General features: G+C 44.0%; 1 protein-coding gene across 1 annotated transcript in view; it reads left to right on the top strand.

The window, feature by feature from the left end:
* The first annotated feature begins 710 nt into the window (after positions 1-710).
* LOC310873131 (alpha-1A adrenergic receptor-like) overlaps positions 711-25532 on the top strand; it is a 33991-nt gene continuing 9169 nt past the window's right edge. Inside the window, exon 1 of the mRNA XM_083785439.1 lies at positions 711-1991. Within this exon, the coding sequence (XP_083641565.1) occupies positions 986-1991 (1006 nt within the window). The 5' untranslated portion in view covers positions 711-985. The remainder of the gene's footprint in view (positions 1992-25532) is intronic.

Genomic DNA, 25532 nt, shown 5'->3' with positions numbered 1-25532 from the left:
GAATACTTTATTAATAGTTTGCATGGGCAAGCATAGGCAACGTATAGTACAATACAAGGTCTGACAGAAGGATTTATCCTGCAAGAAAGCCTATAGGTCCAAATATGATGTAAATTAACTGCATTATAGTACATTAAAGTACATTACAAATAAAATCCACAAGTTACCCGGTGAAAAATATGTTCTTTGTGCTTTTTTTGGAAGATGTACTGTATATAGAAAATAGTCACTGAAGAATGTATTTTAAAATTGGTCCAGTTCAATGAATCCCTTTAAATTCATGCAGAGACATCTATACTATACTATACATCTACATCTATACTATACTACCCCTTATACTACGTATAAGGGGGGGGGGGCTCACTGCAAGTGCATGTGCGTAGCCTACTGCGTAAAGAGCAAGAAGGCGACAGCTAAGAGGATATTGAGGTACACATAATTGAATGCATTTTGTGGTGCCACGTGTTTTTGGTTCTAAAGGACGTTGCGTGCGTCATACAGTACTCGAGTATCTTTGTTTTGCCTGAAGTTATGTTCGTTCGTCTATTCAAATTGGAAATAAAAGCTCCTGTGTGGTGAGGTGACTGACTGACTGACTGGTGAGAGGCACATTCTGTCTCCACAGGAGGCGACTGCTGCTAGTGCTACTGTATGCTACCCCCCTCCGTGCTCTAGGGAGCCCTGCTTCATTCAGGGAGAGAGGAGCGACAGAGCAGGACTACAGCACGCACGCACGCACGGGTGTAGACTATTATTATGGAAAAGAGCTGCCCAACTAAATGTTTTTCAGCCGTTTTATAAATGCTATAAAAAGTATAATTAGCCTATACGCACTGCTTTGGACAATTCGTTTGTTAACTTGCAAGGGCACAAATGGCTAATGCCATTTAGGCAACATCAGCGTTTATTTTTGTCATGCTGTTTTGTGCGTTACAGTCACAATTGGTGATCTGAGTTACTGCTATGGAGGACCACTCGAGTCAACATGAATCTGAGCATTGACGATGCGACAAACTCGTGGACAAACGGCTCCTCGGAACTTGACTATGGAAAAGTGGGCATCACGTCGCCGCCGCCGCCGCCAGTTAACTTTTCCAGCAACTCCACCACGGGCAACCAAACGGACTTGGTCCTGGGCTCCGAAGTGGATCTCACCCGAGCCATCCCGCTCGCCCTGGTCCTGGGCGCCCTAGTCGTGTTCGCCATCGTGGGCAACATCCTCGTCATCCTGTCGGTCGTGTGCAACAGGCAGCTGCGCACCCCGACCAACTACTTCATCATCAACCTGGCCATCGCCGACCTGCTGCTGGGCACCTTGGTGCTCCCCGTGTCCGCCACGCTGGAGATCCTGGACTACTGGGTGTTCGGCCAAGTCTTCTGCGACATCTGGGCGGCGGTGGACGTGCTGTGCTGCACCGCGTCCATCATGAGCCTGTGCGTAATCTCCATCGACCGCTACATCGGCGTGAGCCACCCGCTCCAGTACCCGGGCATCGTGACGGAGCGCCGCGCGCTGCTCGCCATGCTGGGCGTGTGGGCGCTGTCCATGGTGGTGTCCGTGGGCCCGCTGTTCGGCTGGAAGCAGCCGCCGTCCGCGGACGACACGGAGTGCAACATCACAGAGGAGCCCTTCTACGCGCTCTTCTCCTCCATAAGCTCCTTCTACATACCGCTGTTCGTCATACTGGCCATGTACTGCCGCGTGTACATCGTGGCCAAGCGCACCACCAAGAACCTGGAGGCCGGCATGTTGCAGGAGAGGATGAACTCGGGCGGCGAGGCGATGGCGCTCCGGATCCACAAGGGGTCCCACGCCGCCGAGCCGTCCGGGTCCGGCCCCGGTAGCAAGACCCGCGGGAGCCAGGCGCGAAGCTCCCTCGCCATGAAACTGCTGAAATTCTCCCAGGAGAAAAAAGCCGCAAAAACTTTGGGAGTTGTGGTCGGCATGTTTACGCTCTGCTGGCTGCCGTTCTTCCTCGCCTTACCCATAGGTAGGTTCAAAAATGTTCATGCAGTTGTCTAGTCACTTTATATTTAAAGGCTTTTAAAAGACTACATTGATATACCATTTAATGTCTATTTATTAATCCTAATCCCTATAGGCCTATATAGCCTATAGAGATAGAGGCAGAGAGATGACCAAAATTGCAATCTACAATTAAAACAAATCTAATCAATATAAAACTGTGTTTAAACACCTGCCAAGAGAATCTGCAATATATTCAATTAGTTAATGACTTGGGCAGGAAGGATGGATAATTATGTCGCATATGTGTTGGCTTCTGCTTCTGGCACACAGGCCTATTATAAATCAAATCTATATAACTGGCACAGGGACAAGCTCTTGCTCTGAGTTGTCATTTGTGCAAATACAGTTGGCACCTGTGTGCTGTGTCTAAAGTCTGCATAGTGTAGCTACAGGTGCATATGGCAATTGGTTTGTGTGCAGCTCTAGCAGGCACTCAAACTTGTTTTTGATGAGCCAGACCAAATGGATTAGATCTTTAACTCTTGAGAGCGTAAAATGAAACCAAATAGATCCTTTATTACATTATTGTTAAAAAATATGTATTACTTAATATATACTATATAGCCTATACAAGAAGTGTACACAATTAGTAATTTTCGTTTGCCTGTTATCTCTCCTATGGTACCAACTACCAAGTTCTACCAACATCAACACAGCATGGAATTGTGGACAAAATCATTATCCAACAAAATAGTCTACGTTTTGGGTCTGAGAGGCAAAATCTCAAATGGTGGTCCGTGCCTCAAATGCTGAAACAGCTGAATATGCGGGCCTTGATATGAAAAGGGTTGAAAACCACTGGTTTAGACTTTAGACGACCTGGCTCTGAACTTGAGGCTAGTGTCACGCCGTCACGGCTGTTTAGGGAACGACAGAGGGAGGTTAAACAATATACTGTAGTGAAATGCCCATGCTGTGGTTCATGTTGTGATGAAGGGGTTAGGGGGAAAAAAACTTGCAGTTTCATGTATTGACTTTGTTCAGATCAAAGAGTGTTGTTTGTCCCTCAAGGCCTCGTGCAGTATAGCTGCATGGGGAGTGAGACCACAGACCACAGACTGTGGTCTCTGGCAGCTCTGAGCGCTGCTTATGTGTGTGTGTGTGTGTGTGTGTGTGTGTGTGTGTGTGTGCGCGTGCCTGCGTGCTCACTAATCTATCTGCGTTGTCATTTAACCACTTTATGCCTATGTAGTCTAGTACTTTGCTGACCGAATATTTGTCTTTCTTCCCCAAAACAGTAGATATGGTCACAATGCATTAATTCTGCATGCAGACATACTGTAGAAATACTGTGTGTGTGTGTGTGTGTGTGTGTGTGTGTGTGTGTGTGTGTGTGTGTGTGTGTGTGTGTGTGTGTGTGTGTGTGTGTGTGTGTGTGTGTGTGTGTGTGTGTGTGTGTGTGTGTGTGTGTGTGCAAATGTGTGTGGGCCAGTGCATGTGTGTGTTATTCTTCCCAGAATTCCCAGTCCCAGATAATAAAATGGAGCCCAAATCCTTGTTTTCCAAGGGTCTCTGCTTAGGTGCAGGTACACAATGGAGTTATTAAGCCACATTAGTGCCTATAGAGTAAAGGGAATTAAGCAGTGGCGTGCACAGACATTTAGAGGGGCAGGTGCTCAAGTAAAAAAGGGCACCTTGTGCAGCGCATTTTGGTGCTTTAGCTATTGAAAAATAGCAGATCTATCTATCTATCAGGTCTGCTATTTATTTTTTAATCGAAGAACCACTGACATAGAAACATAGCTTTAGATTGTGGGGGGCCTAAATAATATAGTAGAAGCGTTTTTTATCAAGATTTGATCAATGTCAACATGGTCCACACACTACAAATTAAGAAAAAAAAGATTTTTCTTCTTTTTCTTTTTTAGAGCACATTGCCAAAAATTGCTCTAGCACCCCCTAGTGTCCATCTGTGCACGCCACTGGAATTAAGATAAGCTGTGAAAACAAGCCCTCCCCTGAGGCACTGTGACTAGCCCCTGACTCCTGCAGTCTAAAAGAAAGAAGAAGAAGGAAAATAAAAATCACACCCGTGTGAAGTGAAGCGCTCTTATCATCGTACATCAACATAGACTGTGATTAGCCTATTTGCTCAAACACATGACGTAAATTCTCCTTTCATTGTCAATGGGCAAATGTGACACAAGTTAGGACAAAGAGCTGTATATAGGAGGGGCTAGCGCCCTTCAAAACAAGAATGACGTCATAACTGCCAAGTGTAGTAAGCTCTTGTAGCGCCCCTATCCTACCCTGGTGACAGAACAAGAGGTGCTACACCTCTAATTCCAGTCCAGTAGCGGTTACCTTTGAATAACTCACCACAAGAGTTAATATTGGGTTGAACAGCATTGACGGTATTGTATTGCCTCAGCAAAAGCAGTCAATAAACACAATAACAAAATATAGTCAGTTTCAGCGCTGCAGTAAGAAAAATAATAAAGAGAGCTCTTAAGCCCAAACCACACCAAAGGGTCGGGTTGGGACAAAACAGTTTTAAGGTAAACTACCTTAAAAACTGTTTTGTCCCAACAGTTGATTGAATACTTTGTTAATAAAGTATTCAATCAATCAAGTTGCTGAATATAAAACTCTGTAAACAAAGCAGGCAAAGTGCTCTTAATAAAGTATTCAATCAAATAAAAAAGTGCTGATGAATAGAAAAATCTTTTTTTTCTTCTCTGTAGGCAAACAAAAAGAGTAGAAGAGAAAAATTAGCACTCTCAGTCTAAAAATGCAGTTTACCGGGTGCACGGCTAACGAAGAATCATTGTAATAGAGAGATAGCCAGCACTCCGAAGTCCATTTAAGGTACATTTATTGCATTGTGCAGCACGGTCAGACAAAACACGGACGCATTTCGGCATCAAGCCTTCCTCAGCGTGTATACAAACAAAGTAGCAAGTGCTGATATAAAATGTGTCATTGACTCATTTTCTGTAAACAAACAAAACAGCTAAATATTACCATTTTGTCTTTAAACAGAGGATAGCAGCAATAATAAAGTAAACTCAATTAAATAAAAGTGCATTCTTTGAACACTGCACATTGTCTTTGTGGTCTACAGAGTAACTCTGTAGCATGACGTCAAATTCTGTTAAATGACCATTTTGTCTAGTTTAAACCAAGGATGTAGAAGCATAATAAAGTAAACTCAATTAAAGAAAAGTGCATTCCGTTAACACTGCACATTGTATTTGTGGTCTACATACACAACTTTGTTGCATGAAGTCAAAGTCACAGTTTGTTCAAAGTTAGGAAAGTTATAGCATGTCCAGGTGCTCTGGTGTGACTTGTTAAAGGCAGTCGCTTGCTGTGAAGTATAGGTCTACAGACAGGACTCTTGCACAGTTTTACATACAGTAGGCATCTATGGAACCTCTACTCTTCTTGTGACTGCATACATTGATTAAAAAAGGAAACATTTGTCAAGCTACTGTATATTCTAACAAATCGGTATCGGTATTAAACTCAAATATTGTATGTATTATGTATTCATACACATTTCATTTGACAAACATGCTATGCATTTCATGTTTTGATTCTATAATCCTGCACGCAGGTATAGACGTGATGTCTTGACTTTAATATGCAGGGCTGCCGGCTAAAGCCTGGTTTATATGTACTGTGCTCGGTTCCGGTCTAGAGCCCACCTACTATCCGGTAATTACACAGACACGCATACACACACATAGTGTTTCCGCCCCAGACCGGATCAGCAACTTGCTAGGTGAATTGATCCTGTTCCTGTGCATGGTCATGAGTTTGAGCCGAACGCAAACGAAAATAAAAGCCTGGGTAGCGAGGCTAGGTGACGAGAAGTTAATCAGTCTGCTACCGGTCCAGCAAGCAAGCTCACAAGCTAACGTACAGAGGCGAGTTTTCGTCCGGTTCTGAAACACCAACGTGATTTCTCCTCAGATAATAATAATAATAATAATAATAAAACTTTATTTGTATAGCACCTTTCATGACATCAAATGCAGCTCAAAGTGCTTTACAGAACAATGGAGAATAAAATAAAATAAAAGCATAAAAGAAAAGCAAGGCAACGACATTAAAAAACAAGCAGTAATGCAATACAGTGAGGACATGAATAACACAAAATATAAGATCACTTAAAGGCAATGTTGTAGAAGTGGGTCTTGAGCTGAGCTTTAAAAATGTCTACAGAGGCTGCCTGACGAAGGTACAGAGGGAGCTTGTTCCATGCCGATGGCCCGTAGAAGCAAAAAGCTGCTTCCCCGTATTTTTTAGTTGCCATTTTTTTAGGCAAAGCGAGCAGGCCAGCAGTGGAAGACCTTAGCGAGCGGTTTGGGACATATTTAGGCAAGCAGTCATGTAGGTAGGAAGGTGCGAGACCATTGAGGGCTTTATAGACAAGTAAAAGAATTTTAAAATCAATCCTAAAAACAACCGGAAGCCAGTGCAGTGATGCCAAAACTGGAGTAATATGTTCTCTCATCTTAGTTCTAGTTAAAACTCTGGCTGCTGCATTTTGGACAAGTTGTAATCTGTCAGTTGTTTTCTTAGGCAGTCCTGAAAAAAGTGCATTGCAGTAATCAAGCCGAGAGAAAACAAAGGCGTGGATTAGCGTTTTTGCATCGTCCAAGGACACATAGGCTCTGATTCGTGCAATATTTCTAAGGTGAAAAAAGGCAATCTTGGTAACTTGATTAATGTGTGAATTAAAATTCAATTCGGAATCAATAATAACCCCCAGGTTCTTTACTGTACTGTTACTGTCTACAGTCAGGTTGCCAAGTCTGCTTAATATTGATTCTTTCTGCTCACTAGAGCCGATTATGAGAACTTCTGTCTTGTCCTCATTTAGCTTGAGAAAGTTCTCACTCATCCAACATTTGATGCTAGACAGACAGGTAAGCAGCGGGTCTAAAGCACAGGGATCATCTGGAGCCACAGATAGATATAATTGGGTATCATCAGCATAGAAATGAAAATTGACTCCGTGATTGGCAATGAGTTCGCCCAGTGGCAGTATGTACAAGGAGAAAAGCAGAGGGCCAAGAATCGAGCCCTGTGGAATACCAGAACTGATGTCGTGTTTGTCTGAGTCAAACTCGGCTAGATTGACAAAGTAACTTCTGTTTGATAGGTAGGAGGAAAACCAGGACAGGGCCGTACCAGACAGGCCTATCCAGTGCTCCAGACGCTGTATTAAAATTGAGTGATCAATCGTGTCAAATGCAGCCGTTAAATCTAGAAGTAAGAGAACGGATACATGTTTCTTGTCAGCAGACACCCTCAGATCATTCATTACTTTTACAAGTGCTGTTTCTGTGCTGTGGCCTTTCCTAAAGCCAGATTGGAATTTGTTGTGTACATAGAGATAGAGAACGAAGTCCTCACAAGTAAGTTTTGCTTTCCTGTAGCTCCAGACAGTTAGCTAATAACATTAGCTGCTGTTGTCAGTCACTCCATACTGCAGCGTTGCTAACCTTGCTTCACCACTCACCAGAGTTTCCATCTCTACGGCGTTGCCGTCTGGGTTGAGACTTCCGCGTTAGGCAGCCAATCGTGACTAGGTCGCTACTACACAAGTGGCTACACGAGTAGTCTCGGTCCCAGCCTTACTCATCTACGAAGATAAAAGCCTGGTCACAACCTAAGGCAGAGACGGTATCGGCGGAAGTGTCAGGCCGGAACATCCGTCAGATGTATTTCCCCCAAATACGATATTCTTTTCGACCAATCACAACACACAACACAAACTGATTTGTAAGTAGTAGCCTTGCCGAGCCATGAGGCCCATAGGGCAGGAGCCTATCTCCTGTTTCTGTAGCGTGAGGCAGCATGATGTACAAGTACACCCCCTGGACATGACACTAGTATGTCGCAGGGACTTACACCCCAATCCAACCCTTGATGCTGAGTGTCAAGCAGAGAGGCATTGGGTCCCATTTTTTGAGTCTTTGGTATGACCCGGCCGGGGATCGAACCCCGACCTCCCAGTCTCAGGGCGGACACTCTAACCACAAGGCCACTGAGCTCCCATTGGCTTATGCAGCGTTTCAGAGTATGGGGTCATACTCCCGTTGGTTTAGGGGCTGTTGTATGCCAGGTTTACACCTGGCAATAAACACAGTTGTGTTCTGTGGTGGGAAAAGTACTCAAATGTTTTACTTAAGTAAAAGTATCCATACTGCTATGTAGATGTACAAAAGTATCGGCATCAAAATGTATTTAAAGTACTAAAAGTACTCATATTGCTGTTTAATGACTATAGAGATAGGCTACTGTGTACCGATTTGCGTGATGTTTGGATAAAATCTGTAGGAGTACTGTAAAACCAAAAATCTGCCTCCTGGTGACACTAACGGGCCCATGTGAAACATGTGGGGCAGAGGTTCTGCTCTGGCATCCAGGGAGTGTGTGCACAGCTTAACTGCAATCAAGCCAACGGTGCCAGAGATTATAGCTGTACACAAACAGAATGACGGACACACGGACGGACAGACAGACACGGTGCACAACATGGTCACGGAGACAATGATGTTAGACTAGAAGGGGAGTGCTCTAGAAACTATTAAAAAAGGAGGAAAAAAAAACGTCCGTATTTGGCAGCCACAAAAAAAATAACAGCACGCCTTCAGTTTTCTGGGAGTTTGTTCCAACTTCCAGATATGTACTGTAGTAGTGCATAAAAACTGAAAGTTACTTCTCCCTGTTTATTACGGACTCTGGATTCAGAAAGCTGACCTGAGAGACGGCCTGAAAAGGCTGTTGCATGGTGTGGCACAAGATCAAAAGAAGTATAAAAGTCTGCACTTTTAAACTCAAGGGAGGCTTATAAAGCTAACGCCAGGTATGAGGCCAACATTGATGTCCAACACACTATGTATAAAAGCACAAAATTGAAAAAAAGAGTGGTTGTTTCAGTTCTCACCCAAACTTTTATTTTTTTTAACTTTTGCACATAAGTAATTTTTTGCACTTCATAACTAAATAGATGTATGCCTCCCAAGAGCCTAATCCTTTATCTGTCAGCATGCAAGCCTCTTCACAGTTCTTTCAGAAATTGATTATTTTATGGATTATTTTCAGAAATGCATTTTTCAATGCTTTATCATTATTATGTTTTATTATTTTTTGGACAGACAGTGATTCTGAATCTGGTAGGTTTCTTTACAACATTCATATAAATGGTAAATGGTCCATCCGGTCACTCTACCCCTGAGCCAGCCACTGCCGCCCACATCATATCTCATGTGGTCAGCTCTCCTCGCTACTGATACTGCCAGCATTGTTTTCCTGAATCTGGTAGTAACAAGACTAGATGTTGCAGAGAGAGAGATACAATACAACCCATACATAATTTAACCATAGGTGATTCCGGTACAAGCGGAGCCACGATTAATTATGGTGATGCTGGATGCATGTATGCCACTGCTACCACCCTATAGACAGCAGGCTATTAGACACTGCCTACTGTACCATGGAGCCTGCATGCTGCGTTCACACTGGCAAAAGATTCAAGATTCAAAGGTGCTCTGAGTTTCCTGCTGTTTTCACTGTTTTGCCTGTTTTCATTACAGCTCAGAAAGACTTCCAAACCCTAGAGAAAGCTCCAGACAACAGAAAATCCACTGAATGTTCAAAGTTCAGGTTTTCTTTTATGTAATTGAGGTCATAAAACCTAAAGGAAAAACGAAAAAGTTAAATAAATGAGAACACATTGACTACATAACCCGCTAAACCCGCATTTTATTCCCTGCGTAATACGCAAAACCCACTATTTGTTTTATAATTGTCTCCACCAGGCCGAAGGCATGGGGGGAGAGTATGTTTTGCACTCCGTCCGTCCGTGTGTCCGTCCGTGTGTGTGTGTGTCCGTCCGTGTGTGTGTGTCCGTGAGCAGCTAATCTCGGCCACCGTTAACCCGGTCGATGCCAAATTCTGCACACACACTCCCTGGATGCCAACGATGAACCTCTGCCCCAAACTTTCCAGAACGGCCTGTTATAGCGCCACCAGGAGGCCGCTTTGTGCAGTTTTTGTTTTTGCACAGTACACCTACAGATTTTGTCCAAACATCGTGCAAATTGGTACACAGTCTCTCTAGAGCCATTCAACGAAACGCGTCTTTCAGATTTCTCAGACTCCATCCTGATTGGTTAAGATTGGCTTCCAAAGTTCACAGGAGTGCTCAGTTTCAAACAAAATGCTGCAAATCATGAACACATTGCGTGATTTCCGTGAAATTGTGCACGCACATTCCCACTAGGCCGAGGAAGAAATGCCACATGAACAATTTCAACTCAGCCTCAAGGTGGCGCTATAACTGGCCGAAAAGTGTTTTTACCTCTAACTGCACGGATCTGTGGATAACTTTGTATGCCAACTCCCTAGTTTACTTTTGTTGCCCTTTTATCCAACCACCAGATGAAGGCAAGCTGCAATGTCCTACATTCCTATCCTGGTGGAGACCTGTGCCCAGAAGGGCACTTTTTCTAGTTATCTTTAATTCTCCGTCTTTTAATAACTTAAAATAAATAGCAGCTTTGTCGCGGACCTGGTGACGAGGCAGACGCTTTATTATGTAACCGGAAATCAGCTTGCAAGGGCTTCTGGGAAACTGAGTCCAATGCAAAGTGAACGAGGGTGCGAGCCTGCGAGGGACAATCTTGGCTAGCTAGCCTCTTTGGTGTTGATCGCATTGAGGAAGTGGGTTATGTGTCGACTGGAGAACAAACGATGGGACTATTTTAATCCGGATAATCATCATAAGGAGGTAGAATTATGACGCATTGACTCCTCAAAGGTAACTGTAAACGGCAGCGACCGCATCTTGTTATTGAGTGATGCAACCACTCCTATAGAAAGCTATGTGTGTCCCTGTGTCCGAGCACGAAAATAGCGTTTGGTTGGTTTTCACCACCAAGTGTCAATGTTACGCAGCCTAACACAGACATACATATTAACTGTATATATGATAATTTCGGGTGTGACAATACAGTACAGTGACAGTACAGTAGCCTACAGTTGGGGGACCCCCTGGGGCTGGGGACCCCCACACAGTAACTCTGTAATTTCTCAACCATTATAGGACGTGGGGCGGCTCGCCGAAATCTAACTAAAGTTTTCAACTTTTCAAATGAATGTATAGTGGAGTGAAAGTAAAATACTTGCCTATAGTGGAGTAAAAGTAAAAGTACTGAAAATGTGACACTCAAGTAAAGTGCAAATACCTCAACTTAAGTAAAAGTACTTTTGTTACTTTCCACCACTGCACTTCTCTGATTTATATATCATGTCAAAATAAGCGAGTAGTTACTTTCCACCACTGCACGTGCACTTATCTGATTTATATATCATGTCGAAAGCATCACAAGCTAGCCAGGTCAGATCCCACCAGAGCCTCTATAAAGCAGAGCGTACATCATGTGAAACGGAGGTGCCAATCGAGCACAGCTGACTTCATTCAAGCGTAGCGTTAGTTCATTGCGGCACAGAGGGCAGATGGTTTATATGTGTGTAGCCTACATGGTTCCCCCTCATTCATTCCCCATAGTGATCTATACTGCTTTAAATCCGCTGCCTCTCTAGGCCACGCCCTCATTCCCACAGAGCAATTCAGGCGGCTACTTAAGCAGCCTCAACTCACTTCTCTTTCTCTATGCTGAGCCGCCAAGCAGCTCGTGCGGTGCCTGCGTGAAAATTTCACCCCTCTGGGAGACCCCTCCTCACCCTGCTCCCCTCTGGGAGACCCCTCCCACCCTGCTCCCCTCTGGGAGACCCCTCCTCCCACCCTGCTCCCCTCTGGGAGACCCCTCCTCACCCTGCTCCCCTCTGGGAGACCCCTCCCACCCTGCTCCCCTCTGGGAGACCCCTCCTCCCACCCTGCTCCCCTCTGGGAGACCCCTCCTCACCTTGCTCCCCTCTGGGAGACCCCTCCCCACCCTGCTCCCCTCTGGGAGACCCCTCCCACCCTGCTCCCCTCTGGGAGACCACTCCCACCCTGCTCCCCTCTGGGAGACCCCTCCTCACCCTGCTCTCCTCTGGGAGACCCCCCCACCCTGCTCCCCTCTGAGAGACCCCTCCTCCCCCTGCTCCCCTCTGGGAGACCCCTCCTCCCCTCTGGGAGACCCCTGCTCCCCTCTAGGAGACCCCTCCTCCCCTCTTGGAGACCCCTGCTCCCCAAAATTGTAGCTTGTAACTTGAGTAGCTAAGCTACAAAAAATGACCCAAAAAGTAGCTGAGCTACTTGACGAGGTACACAAATATGAATGTAGCTAAAATACCACAAGCTACAGCAAAATGTAGCTAAGCTACGTAGCTCAGCTACATGTAGCTTAATACTCCCCAACACTGCTAACATGCAATAAATGGTCTATGGTCAATCTGAGCCGAAGTGTCTCAATGAACTATAATTCATTGTGCAAAACTAATGCTTTGAATGGATTCAGAATCATGAAGGCTTATGGAGGCTTATGGAGAAGCAATCAAGCCGAATTGAATGGTCACTTGTTCAGTAGGCCAGGGGTCGGCAACTGATTCTAGCCTCGGGCCAATTTCTTTCCAGAACTTTATTTGGGGGGCCGACTGCAGCGCCGACCGAAGCTTGGCGGCGCGAAATATTTTGAACGTCAATTTAGAGGAATATCTCAATTTAAATTCACATTAAAGACATGCCAGCTGCTCTCCCTGTCAGAATCCTTGTGCTCTCCCTCTGCTGTAATCTGAATAGTGATTGGCATTGGGGTAATGTTGGTTGGCACAGTTCGGTCACCACCACCACACACACCCAGAGAGGAAGAGAATGGATCAGAAACAAGCTGCGCATATGTGGCATAATCAACTGTAGACGAGTATATGTATATATTTTTAGACTGTCTTGCAAGTAAATTCACTCTATGGGAGCCAACCCAAGGCAAACCCAGGAGGGGAAAGAAGCGCACCGCCTACGTAGAGGCACTGCAGCCCTGCCCAACAGCTTAGCTGACAACACTCTAGTCTGGAGGTCAAGAATCTGATGATAGATAGGAAAGTGTGGAGGGCAGCGATCCAGGAGTCCGAGTTGGTGTTTGCTATAGACCTCACTCTCGCAGTAAGTAACAAGTAGACCTATGCCTACATTTGTGATACAGATACCGAATCAAAATATAAAGTAATAAGTGGCATAATAAACTGCAAACGAGTTGTTGTCATGCCCATTTCAGCACGGCTGGATAGGGTATATATATTTTTTTTTAATTTATATTTTTTGTCCCACGATTTTGTAACCCATTTTTCACCCCTGTGTCAATCATCCTGTGATGTGATCCTGGGCTCTACACACCCTCCGCCAACCTAGGGAGAGCAACGGACTTAACTCATGCTTCCTTCATGCTTGAGTGTCCAAGTTGCTCCTTTACACCTGACAGGGGGGAGTTTCCCTGGTTGGACGTAGCGCGTGGAAGGAGCACGTTATTCCAACCAGTTCCTTTCCCCTCCATCAGGCGTCCCGGCTGGCCAGGGGGAGGCAGTTTAGAGACCAGGATTACTGCATGTTTTTGTGAGGGTACCTACCCTAGGGGACACGGGGAGAAAATGCAAACTCCACACAGAAAGGCCCTTTCGCCAACCCCGCCTTCGGGTATGGGCACTGATGACGCGGAGGAGGAAACACGCCGCCAGCACCCACAGCGCCCCGAGCGGGAATCGAACCCAGGACCTTCTAGCTGTGAGGCGACAGCACTACCAACTGTGCCACCGTGCCCCTGGATAGGGTATTTCAACCAATTGCTTGATCAGAAGAACTGAACTACCATTAGTAATACAAGTAAGACGCGCAAACGCGGGAAGCGAACGCAGCTCGTGTGTGTGTGGTTGTGAGTGTGTGTGTGTGTGTGTGTGTGTGTGTGTGTGTGTGTGTGTGTGTGTGTGTGCTACAGCTGCGCCCTGTGTGTGTGTGTGTGTGTGTGTGTGTGTGCTACAGCTGCGCCCTCTGGTGGCGGGCGGGTGGTGTAACAGCGGGACAGACAGACAGACACACAGACACACAGACACACAGACATTCAGCCCTTGCTGTCATAGTAAGTGGCTCACTGCGTTCGCAATAAATATTTCCTTCCACTTTTGTCCTTTTTTGGCGACTCCTCTGCGTACCACCAGAGGGGGCTCAAGTACCACTAGCGGTACTAGTACCAGTGGTTGGGAATCTGCTCTACATAGCAAGCTTATTTTATACATGTATAGTCGCTCCGTCGCTTGCGTCGTTTACGTGGATCTATTATAATCTTTAATGTGCAAGCAACTACTCGCCCACTAGATGGCAGCTGTGACACCCCCTGGCACCTGCAGTTTGTCTATTTTATTACATGCGGATGCGATGCGTCAAATATGTTTAGATTGTATAAACTGTACTGACGTCGTGCCACTTTATTTTTTGTTATGAGTTGAGATGTAGTTATAACTGTATATAATGAGTTTTACACTATATCATCAATCGAAGTAGGCTATATACCACTTCCGATCCACAAGCTTTTGACCCAGTTTTGCGTCTTTTGCTAGTGCTGTAATCAATTAATCATTGTGTTCACGCGGACAGATTGCAGTCTACCTGAACCATGAACCCCCGTTGATTATGTATTCTCGCGTCGATTACGTTCGACTCTGCAAGGCACTTAAGGCGCCTAACACTAGTAACACATAGCCTACTTAAAGGACCATACAGTCAAGTGTTATATGATGCTACTGCATGAATGAGGGGGCCCCATTCCTTCCACGAGCTACGTCCAACCATGGAAACTCCCCCCTGTCAGGTGTAAAGGAGCAACTTGGACACTCAAGCATGAAGGAAGCATGAGTTAAGTCCGTTGCTCTCCCTAGGTTGGCGGAGGGTGTGTAGAGCCCAGGATCACATCACAGGATGATTGACACAGGGGTGAAAAATGGGTTACAAAATTGTGGGACAAAAAATATAAATTATAAAGAGGGGGCCCCATTTAGAGTAGTAGTAGTAGAGTAGATAACATAATATATGTTCAGTCAGACAACTCACGAATAGATTTACCAATATTTATTACAGAATGAGTAACAAGTGTGCATATGATATTTGACTTGGCGTTCGGCTCTGCTGGATATACAATAACCCCCCCCCCCATGGCGAGCATAAATAGCAGAGCCCACCGGTGGTGCTGGGGTGGTGGTGGGAGCAAACATCACATACAACCGGGAACCATGAGCAGAGGAAGGCAGGAAGAGCATGCAGTCTAGTGAGCTTAAGTAGCCTGCCCAATTGGTCAGCTGACTGCCGCATCGGCGAATGACGTGTGGGACTTGCACACGACCACAAGTAATGCAGACTGTTAACCCCTTGAGTATAGTATGCGCCTTTGAGCATGGCATGAACCCCCTCGAGTATGTCTGCCTGAACTGACTTGCAAGCTACGTCTCATTTATCTACCCCAATTCATCTAAATTCATCTACATTGTTGTAATGCGTGGACATTAGAACATCTTTCTGTATATTGTTGTTTTGCACTTTCTTATTTGGATCCCTCCCTCTGGAAGCTTATTGACACAAGTGAATAAGCCTATTGTCTGAGAAAAAGTGCAAAGCTAATAACAGTGACCGAGTACTGTTAATGTATTTTGTGCGTGCGTGCTAGTAGGCTACAACGTACACGTGTGTTGTGTTCAATCAATTATTAAAACAGCATAAACAATATTAAGTTAGTTACAAGGCTGCATTCTGTCGTGCGTGCCAAGCGGTCATTCTCTTGTATTATTTCCCACCACGGAGTAACCTCGCATCTCGGAGGACAGTCAAGATGGGCAGTGACGGTAGGCCAATCAGAGGCAGGCGGGGCGTTACCATGCATGCCTATGCTCGGACGCAAACTAGATTCACGCGTTGACTCCCACTGTAACAATGGAATGCGGATGTGCTCATTCTATCTCAAGTATAGTTTGATACTATAGCGGAGGCACCCACTTTGCGGCGAGATCAAAGCGTGTCGCCACTCTCTTACTATTCCACTCGGGCTAAACCTAGCCAAAAACTAAACCTACGTTTTTTTGATCCCAGGGGTTAACTGGGGACAGGGTGGAACTCCTTATATGGTCAGCACACTCTATAGTAGGGAGGATTTTCAAAAAAAAAAAATTATATTATTATTGTATTTGAATTAAGTGAAATCACTGAAGGTCACATTATGCATAGTTTTACTGATTTTAGGGTAATCTTAGTTTTAACATAGTTTTACTGATGTTAGTTAGGGTTATGTTTACTAGATTTAGGTATAGTTTCACTGAGGTTAGGTTACTAGGTTAGGTTCAGCTATTTAAAATGTAAATTTGTTAATTAACATGGTCTTCTTTCTCTCAACTTCAGTCTATGTTCCTATGGCTTATTTTGCATATTGTTCTTATTATCGCTTATTGCTTTCCTGCTTTGCCACGTGGCAAGAATGTTTTGAATGGCTGATTGTTTTCCCAAGTATCACATTATGTAAACATTACTTAGATTAAATTAGGTCAAGTCTAATGTAGCCATTCCCCCCCCCAAAAAACGGCTTATGTTTCCCCAGCAAATAAACGTTTCAGTCTCACTAAATTGTTTTAGTCAAAATAAACATAATGGAACATCTTCGTTACTTTGATATCAGGAATTCACCCACATTCGCACATTCATCATGCAGCCAAATTAGAATTGCAGGAATTCCTTATTATCAAATGAGTTAAATCACTATCTATTTGAAATCATGCATTCTAATAGATCCTTTGAGTTCACAGTCACACATCTCACTTGAATAAATCATTAGTCTTCAGGGGATAATTGCTTTATATCACAATTACCGCAGGCACTTTAACACCCAAAAGCACAGCTATGTTAATGACCCATGAAGAAGTTATCGACCCGTGCAGGCAGCATGCACCGAATGTGACACAATATTCCAGCCCGTGCCTTTAAGTGTTTTACAAAGCTTTGTGTGTGTGTGTGTGTGTGTGTGTGTGTGCACAAGTATGTGTGTTTGCAAGTGCTGCATGCATTGCATGTGTATGCAGTGCTGCAAATGTGCAATATATCTATGCATAATGTTATTTGTGCGTTTATGCTAATTACTGTGTGTATGTGCTACATGTATATGCCTGTTTCTCTCTGTGTGTGTGTGTGTGTGTGTGTGTGTGTGTGTGTGTGTGTGTGTGTGTGTGTGTGTGTGTGTGTGTGTGTGTGTGTGTGTGTGTGTGTGTGTGTGTGTGTGTGTGTGTGTGCGCGCGCGTCTGTGCTTGAGTGCGTGCGTGCGTATTCATGTGTGCGTGTGTGTGCGTGCGTGTGTGCATACATGTGTGCATGTGTGTGAGACTGCTGGCCACTGTGCTCTCAGGGTAATTGAAATGGTGTTTGGGAAGGAAGAATAATGAGCGTGTTAGGTGTCAAAGCATTGGTGGAGAAAGGAGACAGCAGAGGCTGTGATGAAGAGTCCCTAGGGCAACAGTCAGTGCCATAACGCTATCCCCCTTGAGACACCGAGCTCTAGAAATAGCGTCAGTGGATTCATTTGGAATTAAGCAATCGGCCGGAGCAGTAACACTTCATGTCATATTATATCAAGAAACTTTAACCCATTTAGACCCGAGGACGCATCTGTGTTACCTTTAAAGCTTTTAACCACCTTAACCATTATTTTAAACTTTAGCTGATGCAAAAAGAGCAGATCTACAAGCTCATAGCACAGCACCGAGAACCAAGCTACGAGCTTGTAGATCTGCACAAAAAATAAAAATCATGAAAACGTATGCAAATCTTTGAATATATATTCTTTCACAGTGAACGTTTTTTAACTCAAATCTTTGCTTCCGGGGGGTCCCTGGTACAACATATGTTCAGATGGGGGTCTCTCTCAGGCCAAATACATATTCTGTGGGTCCTTGACATGAAAAAAGTGCACCATGCAGTGCACCACTGACGTTTTTCAGAAAACTGTCAAGATTTAGAAGACATTTTGGAGAATCAGTTCTCAGGTTTTAACGGATTAATCATATTTATGGAACATGTGATACGATAGGATGTGCGGGGGATCTTTTGGAGAGTGCGTGTGTGTGTTTATGTGGCTCAGCATCACTTGTTATCATCTTTGACAATAACAGGATGTCTTGCTGCAGTAACGTGTCCCATTGTTTCGCAGTGAGATGCGTGAGCTCTCAGGAAAAGGAGGTGCAAGCACTGCTCTTTGTAGACATGATAGAATGGCATGATGTGGATAACGCCGCTATCCACATGCCATTGTCTGGAGGCTGGCTTCCGCGCAGGGTATAGATCGACTTTCAGCATAAACACACTTAAAACATGTCATGTTTAACGAAAACAAAACACTCAAAGATGCAGGCTCCTTTTGGGAGAACAAAAAAAAACATTGCATGGATGCACCTGGGACATATCCTCAGTGATGTATCCCAAGGTCCTCAGGGTTTTGGGTCTCACAACATCATACGCCGCACTCGGGTGACCCAGCTGGGGTCCTGCGTTATTTTCAGATGGGGGTCCGCGGCCAAATAATTCTGGAGGTCCTTGACATGGAATCTTTGAGAACCATTGACATGAATGGGTTTTTTAAGAAAATTGTCAGGATTTGTAGAATCGTACTCAGGTCTAAATAGGTTAAACTGTACTTGGTGTGTTCTTTTTCAGCCTAGAAGTACACAGAGTCTCTTCACCAGAAATAGCACAAAACTAGAACTGCACTCTGTCGAGTGCATACTTGCTTGTTGCACACTAGTAGGCCATAAATGGCCAACTAGTGCGCAAGCAGAGCGCGCAAGTCCTTTCGACCGCTGTAAACTGTCAAATCTCAGTATCTCTGTGAAGGAACGTTTGAAATGATTAATGTTTAGATGTAACTATTTGCTACCTACTTTATACATATAAACATCTAGTATTATTAAGTATGATTCAAGTTTCTATCTATATAAGAAATACTGTTTTATCGTTGTAGATATATTCTGGATCCCTTTTTAGTTTTTCTAGTCATACACATACACACCACGTACTCTGGTCCCAGCAGATCAGGCACAATTAGCTATTTTATTTTTTACTGATTATGTATATAGTATACGTATGACTAGCTCTAAATGATGACGTAAGAAATATATATAGTATATATATAGTATATAGGCATATACTATATACGTATACATATATACTCTATACTCTATACTGTATAAAGTGTGTAGTTGTAAGTTGATTAGCGGTATACTGTGGTTACTTTGCGCCAAAAACCGTGACAGCTGTTCCGCCATTTGAGGCTTACGCAGAAAAACATCAAATCTCTGCCTGTGTTGCTGGACCAAATGACCACAAATGACCATATTTCTTACGTCATTATTAAGAGCTAGTCATACACATACACACCACGTACTCTGGTCCCAGCAGATCAGGCACAATTTGCTATTTTATTTTTTACTGATTATGTATATAGTATACGTATGACTAGTTCTAAATGATGACGTAAGAAATATATATAGTATATATATAGTATATAGGCATATACTATATATGTATATATACTCTATACTCTATACTGTATAAAGTGTGTAGTTGTAAGTTGATTAGCGGTATACTGTGGTTACTTTGCACCAAAAACCGTGACAGCTGTTCCGCCATTTGAGGCTTACGCAGAAAAACATCAAATCTGTGCCTGTGTTGCTGGACCAATGATGACGAAATGACCATATTTCTTACGTCATCATTTAGAGCTAGTCATACACATACACACCACGTACTCTGGTCCCAGCAGATCAGGCACAATTTGCTATTTTATTTTTTACTGATTATGTATATAGTATACGTATGACTAGCTCTAAATGATGACGTAAGAAATATGGTCATTTCGTCATCATTGGTCCAGCAACACAGGCACAGATTTGATGTTTTTCTGCGTAAGCCTCGAATGGCGGAACAGCTGTCACGACGAAGGAGACCGGGCGAAAATATTACTTGCGCGCTCTGCTTGCGCAAGTAAATACAAGCTCACAATGCATCACATTGTGACACGTTGTGAGCTTGTAGATTGGCTATATTTGGACGCCCCCCCCCCCAAGAATAGGAATGTTGAGATTGAAGTGCATGGTTAAACGCCAAGTATAAAAGTTATTTTCAGCCTGTCCTAATGGAAACAGTTATTCTTTCCAGTTTTCCTTGTGTCATACTGTATCGTAGGGGGGAAGATTTACATATTTACCTACTGTTAATGTCAAGGCAGACAGGGAACCCGGATGCAGACAAGGAAAAGTGGTATGATGCAAAAAAATCCAGAGTATGTATTCACTCCAAAACACAGATGTTCTTCCAAACGTTCAAGGCAAAAATTTACTCAAAACTCAAGTACAAAAAATATATAGTCCCATTTTCCAAAGCAGAAAATATACTTAGGTCTTCAGTTGGAGCTGCATGGAGAGGTGGTCAGGCTGGCAGGCAGGCACTAGTGGCCGAAGAGGAACTATGACTGAGCACTGCGTGCCGTCACACAGCCAGGTATAAGTAGCCAACCAGGTGATTGGCAGATGGGGACCAGCCAGGTAATCGCCAGGACACACCTCCCCTCGAATGAGGGTCGAAATATAGTGGCCCTCTGGATCGTCAAAGTTGCCCACCACTGGTTTAGAGTAATCAGCCACTGGCCCAGCTTTTCACTTTAGTTCCATACCATGCACAGCTGAACTGCCCCTGACATAAGTCGTACAGCTCCTCGGGTGCCCATATGCAGTGGTTCCCAAAGTGGGGTCCGGAGACCCCTAGGGGTCCTTGAGGGAGTTCCAGGGGGTCCCCAGCTAAATAATAATTAGGAACCAAATGGACCCTTATGGGTCTGTAACTCTGTAAAGTCCATTTGGTTCCATTTGTACACTCTCAGAGTTAAAGTAACTTTGATACATTGGGGTCCCAGAGATAGAAATGCCATTAAATAGGGGGCCGTAGCCTAATTCAGGTCAAACCAGGGACCCTAGACGTAAATATCTTCTCTTATCCTTGGCATATACTTTCAAATGGGGGGTCCACAGGCTAATGAGTATCATTTTGGGGTTCTTGACATGAAAACGTTTGGGAACCACTGCCCTAATGGATAAAGTGTATCTTCGAATAGTAGTACATTCTGTACACATTCATCACAATGACAAGTAGGGCCTGTCCCACTCCCAAGCCAACGAGAGGCACCGTGAGAAGGCCAGTGAGTATAGCAATCTTCACAAGCTCTATTATTCACTGGCACAGGACCGGCGTCACCATCCTCCTTCCACAGGCAGCCACCACTGTTCTTGGGAGTGATCAAGGTTCAAGGCTGGCTTTATTTGCCTCCCTAAGGAGAAATTGAGTCACAGCTGCATACAAATAACATATACACATTCACAGAAGGACAATAAAAGTAAAAACACCATTCCCTTTCCCTCTAATTCCTATGATGGTTATACTGTAGGATAGCTATAATACAGTGCTTTTCAACCCTTTTCATATCAAGGCCCATTCAGCATTTGAGTCACGGACGGACCACCTTTTGATGTGATCACAGGTCACGCTTTTAAAGTTTTGATAACCCAAACAAACAAATGAAAAGGCTACCAATTCTGTCTAAACAAAACAGATGGTGGATATCACCTCTTACCCAGTGTACTAACAAGCTATGAACCCATGCGTGTTGGTACCCACAAAAGGATTAAAAAGAAAAGGACAGACAACCTAGACTGAGTTTGGCACCGATCAAACTACGACAAATATAACAATATGTCAAACAGCAATGTGTGAGGTCAAATGCCAGATAGTGCAACAGAAAAACAGGTGCAGCTTAAAATGTGGTGCGGGAGCCAGGTGATTGGTGTACTGGGAGGGGAGGAGCTGATAGTCCGGCGAAGATTGAAGGATGGACGGGGCCAGTCACACAAAAACACGTGCATTTCTTGAAAGGCATTCTCCGGCGAAGCCTCACAGCATTCTCATCTTGTCTGTCAGCTATACTACTACCCACAGTAAGCCACCAATGTGAGCATGCACTGATATTCCGTTGGGACGTTCGGGACGTCGCCACCCTGCGAGACAGGGTGGCGACATACAGTATGCAGTGCACCAATCATAGGGCCTTTCGGCAACGCCATTGGCATTTTTCACCCGAATGCCTATAAGCTGCAGCTTACTTGGAATGCACAGTGGTAGAGTAGCATGTTTATATTACAACTAGAGGCTTGAACCTCTGATGGGATAATGAGAGGAAGTGTGTGTGTGTGTGTGTGTGTGTGTGTGTGTGTGTGTGTGTGTGTGTGTGTGTGTGTGTGTGTGTGTGTGTGTGTGTGTGTGTGTGTGTGTTGTGTGTGTGTGTGTGTGTGTGTGTGTGTGTGTGTGTGTGTGTGTGTGTGTGTGTGTGTGTGTGTGTACACGTGTTTTTCTGATGTGACGCTGGAGTAATAGATCTCTGCATGCAAGTGTGTTGGCCTTGTGTCTGACACATGAATGGGTTTCCTCTTTAGGGGCTGGTATTTTCACATGCTATTTCCACTCGTAGACAGCCATTTAAATGAGATTACATAACCACAAGAGTTACGTCTGAATGGGATTGCGTGGGGTGGCATTACTGGCATTAAAGCTGAGTTATTCCGTCTTTCTGCTTTCTGTCGTTTTCTTTATTATTCGACTGCATTTATATGTTAATTCTATTTATAGCAGACACTTGCAGTTTGGGCAACTCAAAAGCAAACTCCACATGCCCCAACATTTTATTTTCCTGCCATAGTGTCAACCCCTGTGTCAGATCGGCGTGAATTCCGTTTGTGTCCGAGCATAGGCATGGTAACGCCCCGCCTGCCTGTGATTGGCCTACCGACACTGTCCTCTGAGGTGGATATGCTGGATGCCTGGATATAGTCTGATGCAAGGTTACTCCGTGGTGGGAAATATAGTAGTATGGTATGATACAAGAGAGATAACGCTAACTTGTAAGTTTTATTTTTGTAGAAGAGGCAAACTAATATTGTTTATGCCGTTTGCTTTGATGGAATAATTGATTGAACATAATATGATTTGATTTTAGTGTGTTCTAAAATAAAGTGTGCTATGTAATTTGTTTGTATGTGTAAACTTGAAACATTATTGTACTATGAAAAGGTCTATTTTCCCTTCATCTTTATCCTTTTTAGTGTAATAGTATTAGTTTACTATGATTAGATTAATACACGATAATCAACACTATCAAAGCAAACGGCATAAACAATAAGTTTGCCTCTTCTACAAAAATACAAGTTAGTTACAACCTGCATCTCGGAGGACAGTCAAGACGGGCAGTGTCAGTAGACCAATCACAGGCAAATCTTTGAATATATATTCTTTCACACATACAAATGTTTTTAACTCAAATTTTTGCTTCTGGGGGGTCAGATGGGGGTCTGCGACCAAATTCAGATAATTCTGGGGGTCCTTGCCATGAAAAGGTTTGAGAACCACTGACATAGAAACATACGTTTTTTTCAGAAAACTGTCGGATTTAAAAGACATTTGTAATCTCTGGCCAAGATTATGTCTGTCTGTCTGTCTGTCAGTCTGTCAGCAGCTAATCTTGGACAGATTGAAACTTTGGATACACCTCTGTGCTTAATTGTGTGTGATATGTGCAGTTAAAGCACCATTCTGTCTTGTGTGTGATATGTGCAGTCAAACGCCATTCTGTCGCAGGTAGTACGATATCATCCACTCCCTCGCGGATCATACACCGAAATGAAATGGTGCCCAGGCTAAGTTACGAGTAGTTGCATGTTGCAAGGAGTTGCATGGTGTGGTTTGGGGGGTGCATAGTGCATACGTTGGATAGACTAACGGTTTGACAGGTATTAGTTCGACAACATCGTCTCTCCCGACATGATCGTTCTGTACAACTAACCCGTGGCCAGGTTAACCTAATCTATGACAGACCCGCAATCTCTCGGGATTCATGCTTGCAACCTCCTTTGCCAACTGGATATATCTCAGGTTTGTTTAATGTCATTTAATCCAGAATTAATTCTATTATTATATTGACCGTTTTTTAGCATCCATCGTTAGCCTCCGGTGGCTCCCATGGTGTGTAGTCAAAATCTCGTGCACGAGCATGCATGCGATCTAAAGTATTTTAGGGCTCACATGTTTAGAGCTTAATAATAATTAATTTGAGGTTGCGCTATGCATAATTATAGTTCAAGCTGCAGATCATGGCCGTGAGTCAATGAGAGAACAGAAAATCTTAAAGTAGCATACATGTGCATGGAAGAATATTATTTAATATCGAAACTAGACTTAATTTTAGTTAATGAAGTAACTCACCAATCTACTATTCTTTACTGTGTAAGACAATACAACCTATCTCAAACCCTCACCCTAAACCTGACCTCCCACGGGGCAGCACACCTAAACCTAACCTTAACCCATGTCTAACCAATGTCTAGTCTAAACTAAGTATGCACCCCCAATATTGTTGTCTCCACCAGGCCGAAGGCATGGGGAGAGAGTATGTTTTGCACTCCGTCCGTCCGTCCGTGTGTGTGTGTGTGTGTGTGTGTGTGTGTGTGTGTGTCCGTCCGTGACCAGCTAATCTCGGCCACCGTTAACACGGTCGATGCCACATTTTGCACACACACTCCCTGGATGCCAACGATGAACCTCTGCCCCAAACTTTCCAGAACGGCCTGTTATAGCGCCACCAGGAGGCCGCTTTGTGCAAAACAAGTTTTTGCACAGTACACCTACAGATTTTGTCCAAACATCGCGCAAATTGGTACACAGTCTCTCTAGAGCCATTCAACGAAACCGGTCTTTCAGATTTCTCAGACTCCATCCTGATTGGTTAAGATTGGCTTCCAAAGTTCACAGGAGTGCTCAGTTTCAAACAAAATGCTGCAAATCATGAACACATCGCGTGATTTCCGTGAAATTGTGCACCCACATTCCCACTAGGCCGAGGACGAAATGCCACATGAACAATTTCAACTCAGCCTCAAGGTGGCGCTATAACTGGCCGAAAAGTGTTTTTACCTCTAACTGCACGGATCTGTGGATAACTTTGTATGCCAACTCCCTAGAGGCCAAGGAAAAACCTTTGCCTGGAATTTTTCACATCTGCTCATCCTGGTGGAGACCTGTGCCCAGAAGGGCACTTTTTCTAGTTAAAATATAAAACAATTAGATAAGCCTACATTACACAGTAATTCCCTTTCCCATTCCATGTCATTTCCCTTTCCTTTGCTGCAGCTGCAGAGTTATTGCTGTTTTATTGAATATGTGGAAGTCATTGTATGAATGTATTATCGACTCTTGCTCAATGGAAGGGAAAAGGAAGTTTGCTGAATCTGCAGATTGTTTGTCCAAGAATCCATAGTAGTTAACTACAATTGTTTGCTTCTGTTTTATTACAGTATATCCACCATTGTGTATGCCTGGCTGCCCCTGAGATTTATGTGACTGAAAAGTGAAATAAATAGATTTAGAAAAGAAAGATAGTTGCCGGTTAACCACTTAAGCCCAATTTATACTTTTAGCTAGGCGGGAAAT

This window comes from Protomyctophum parallelum (assembly GCF_964188405.1).
Source record: "Protomyctophum parallelum genome assembly, chromosome: 16".
NCBI lineage: Eukaryota > Metazoa > Chordata > Actinopteri > Myctophiformes > Myctophidae > Protomyctophum > Protomyctophum parallelum.
Note: the sequence above shows the minus strand (reverse complement) of the source record. Positions and strands in the feature narration are given on the sequence as shown.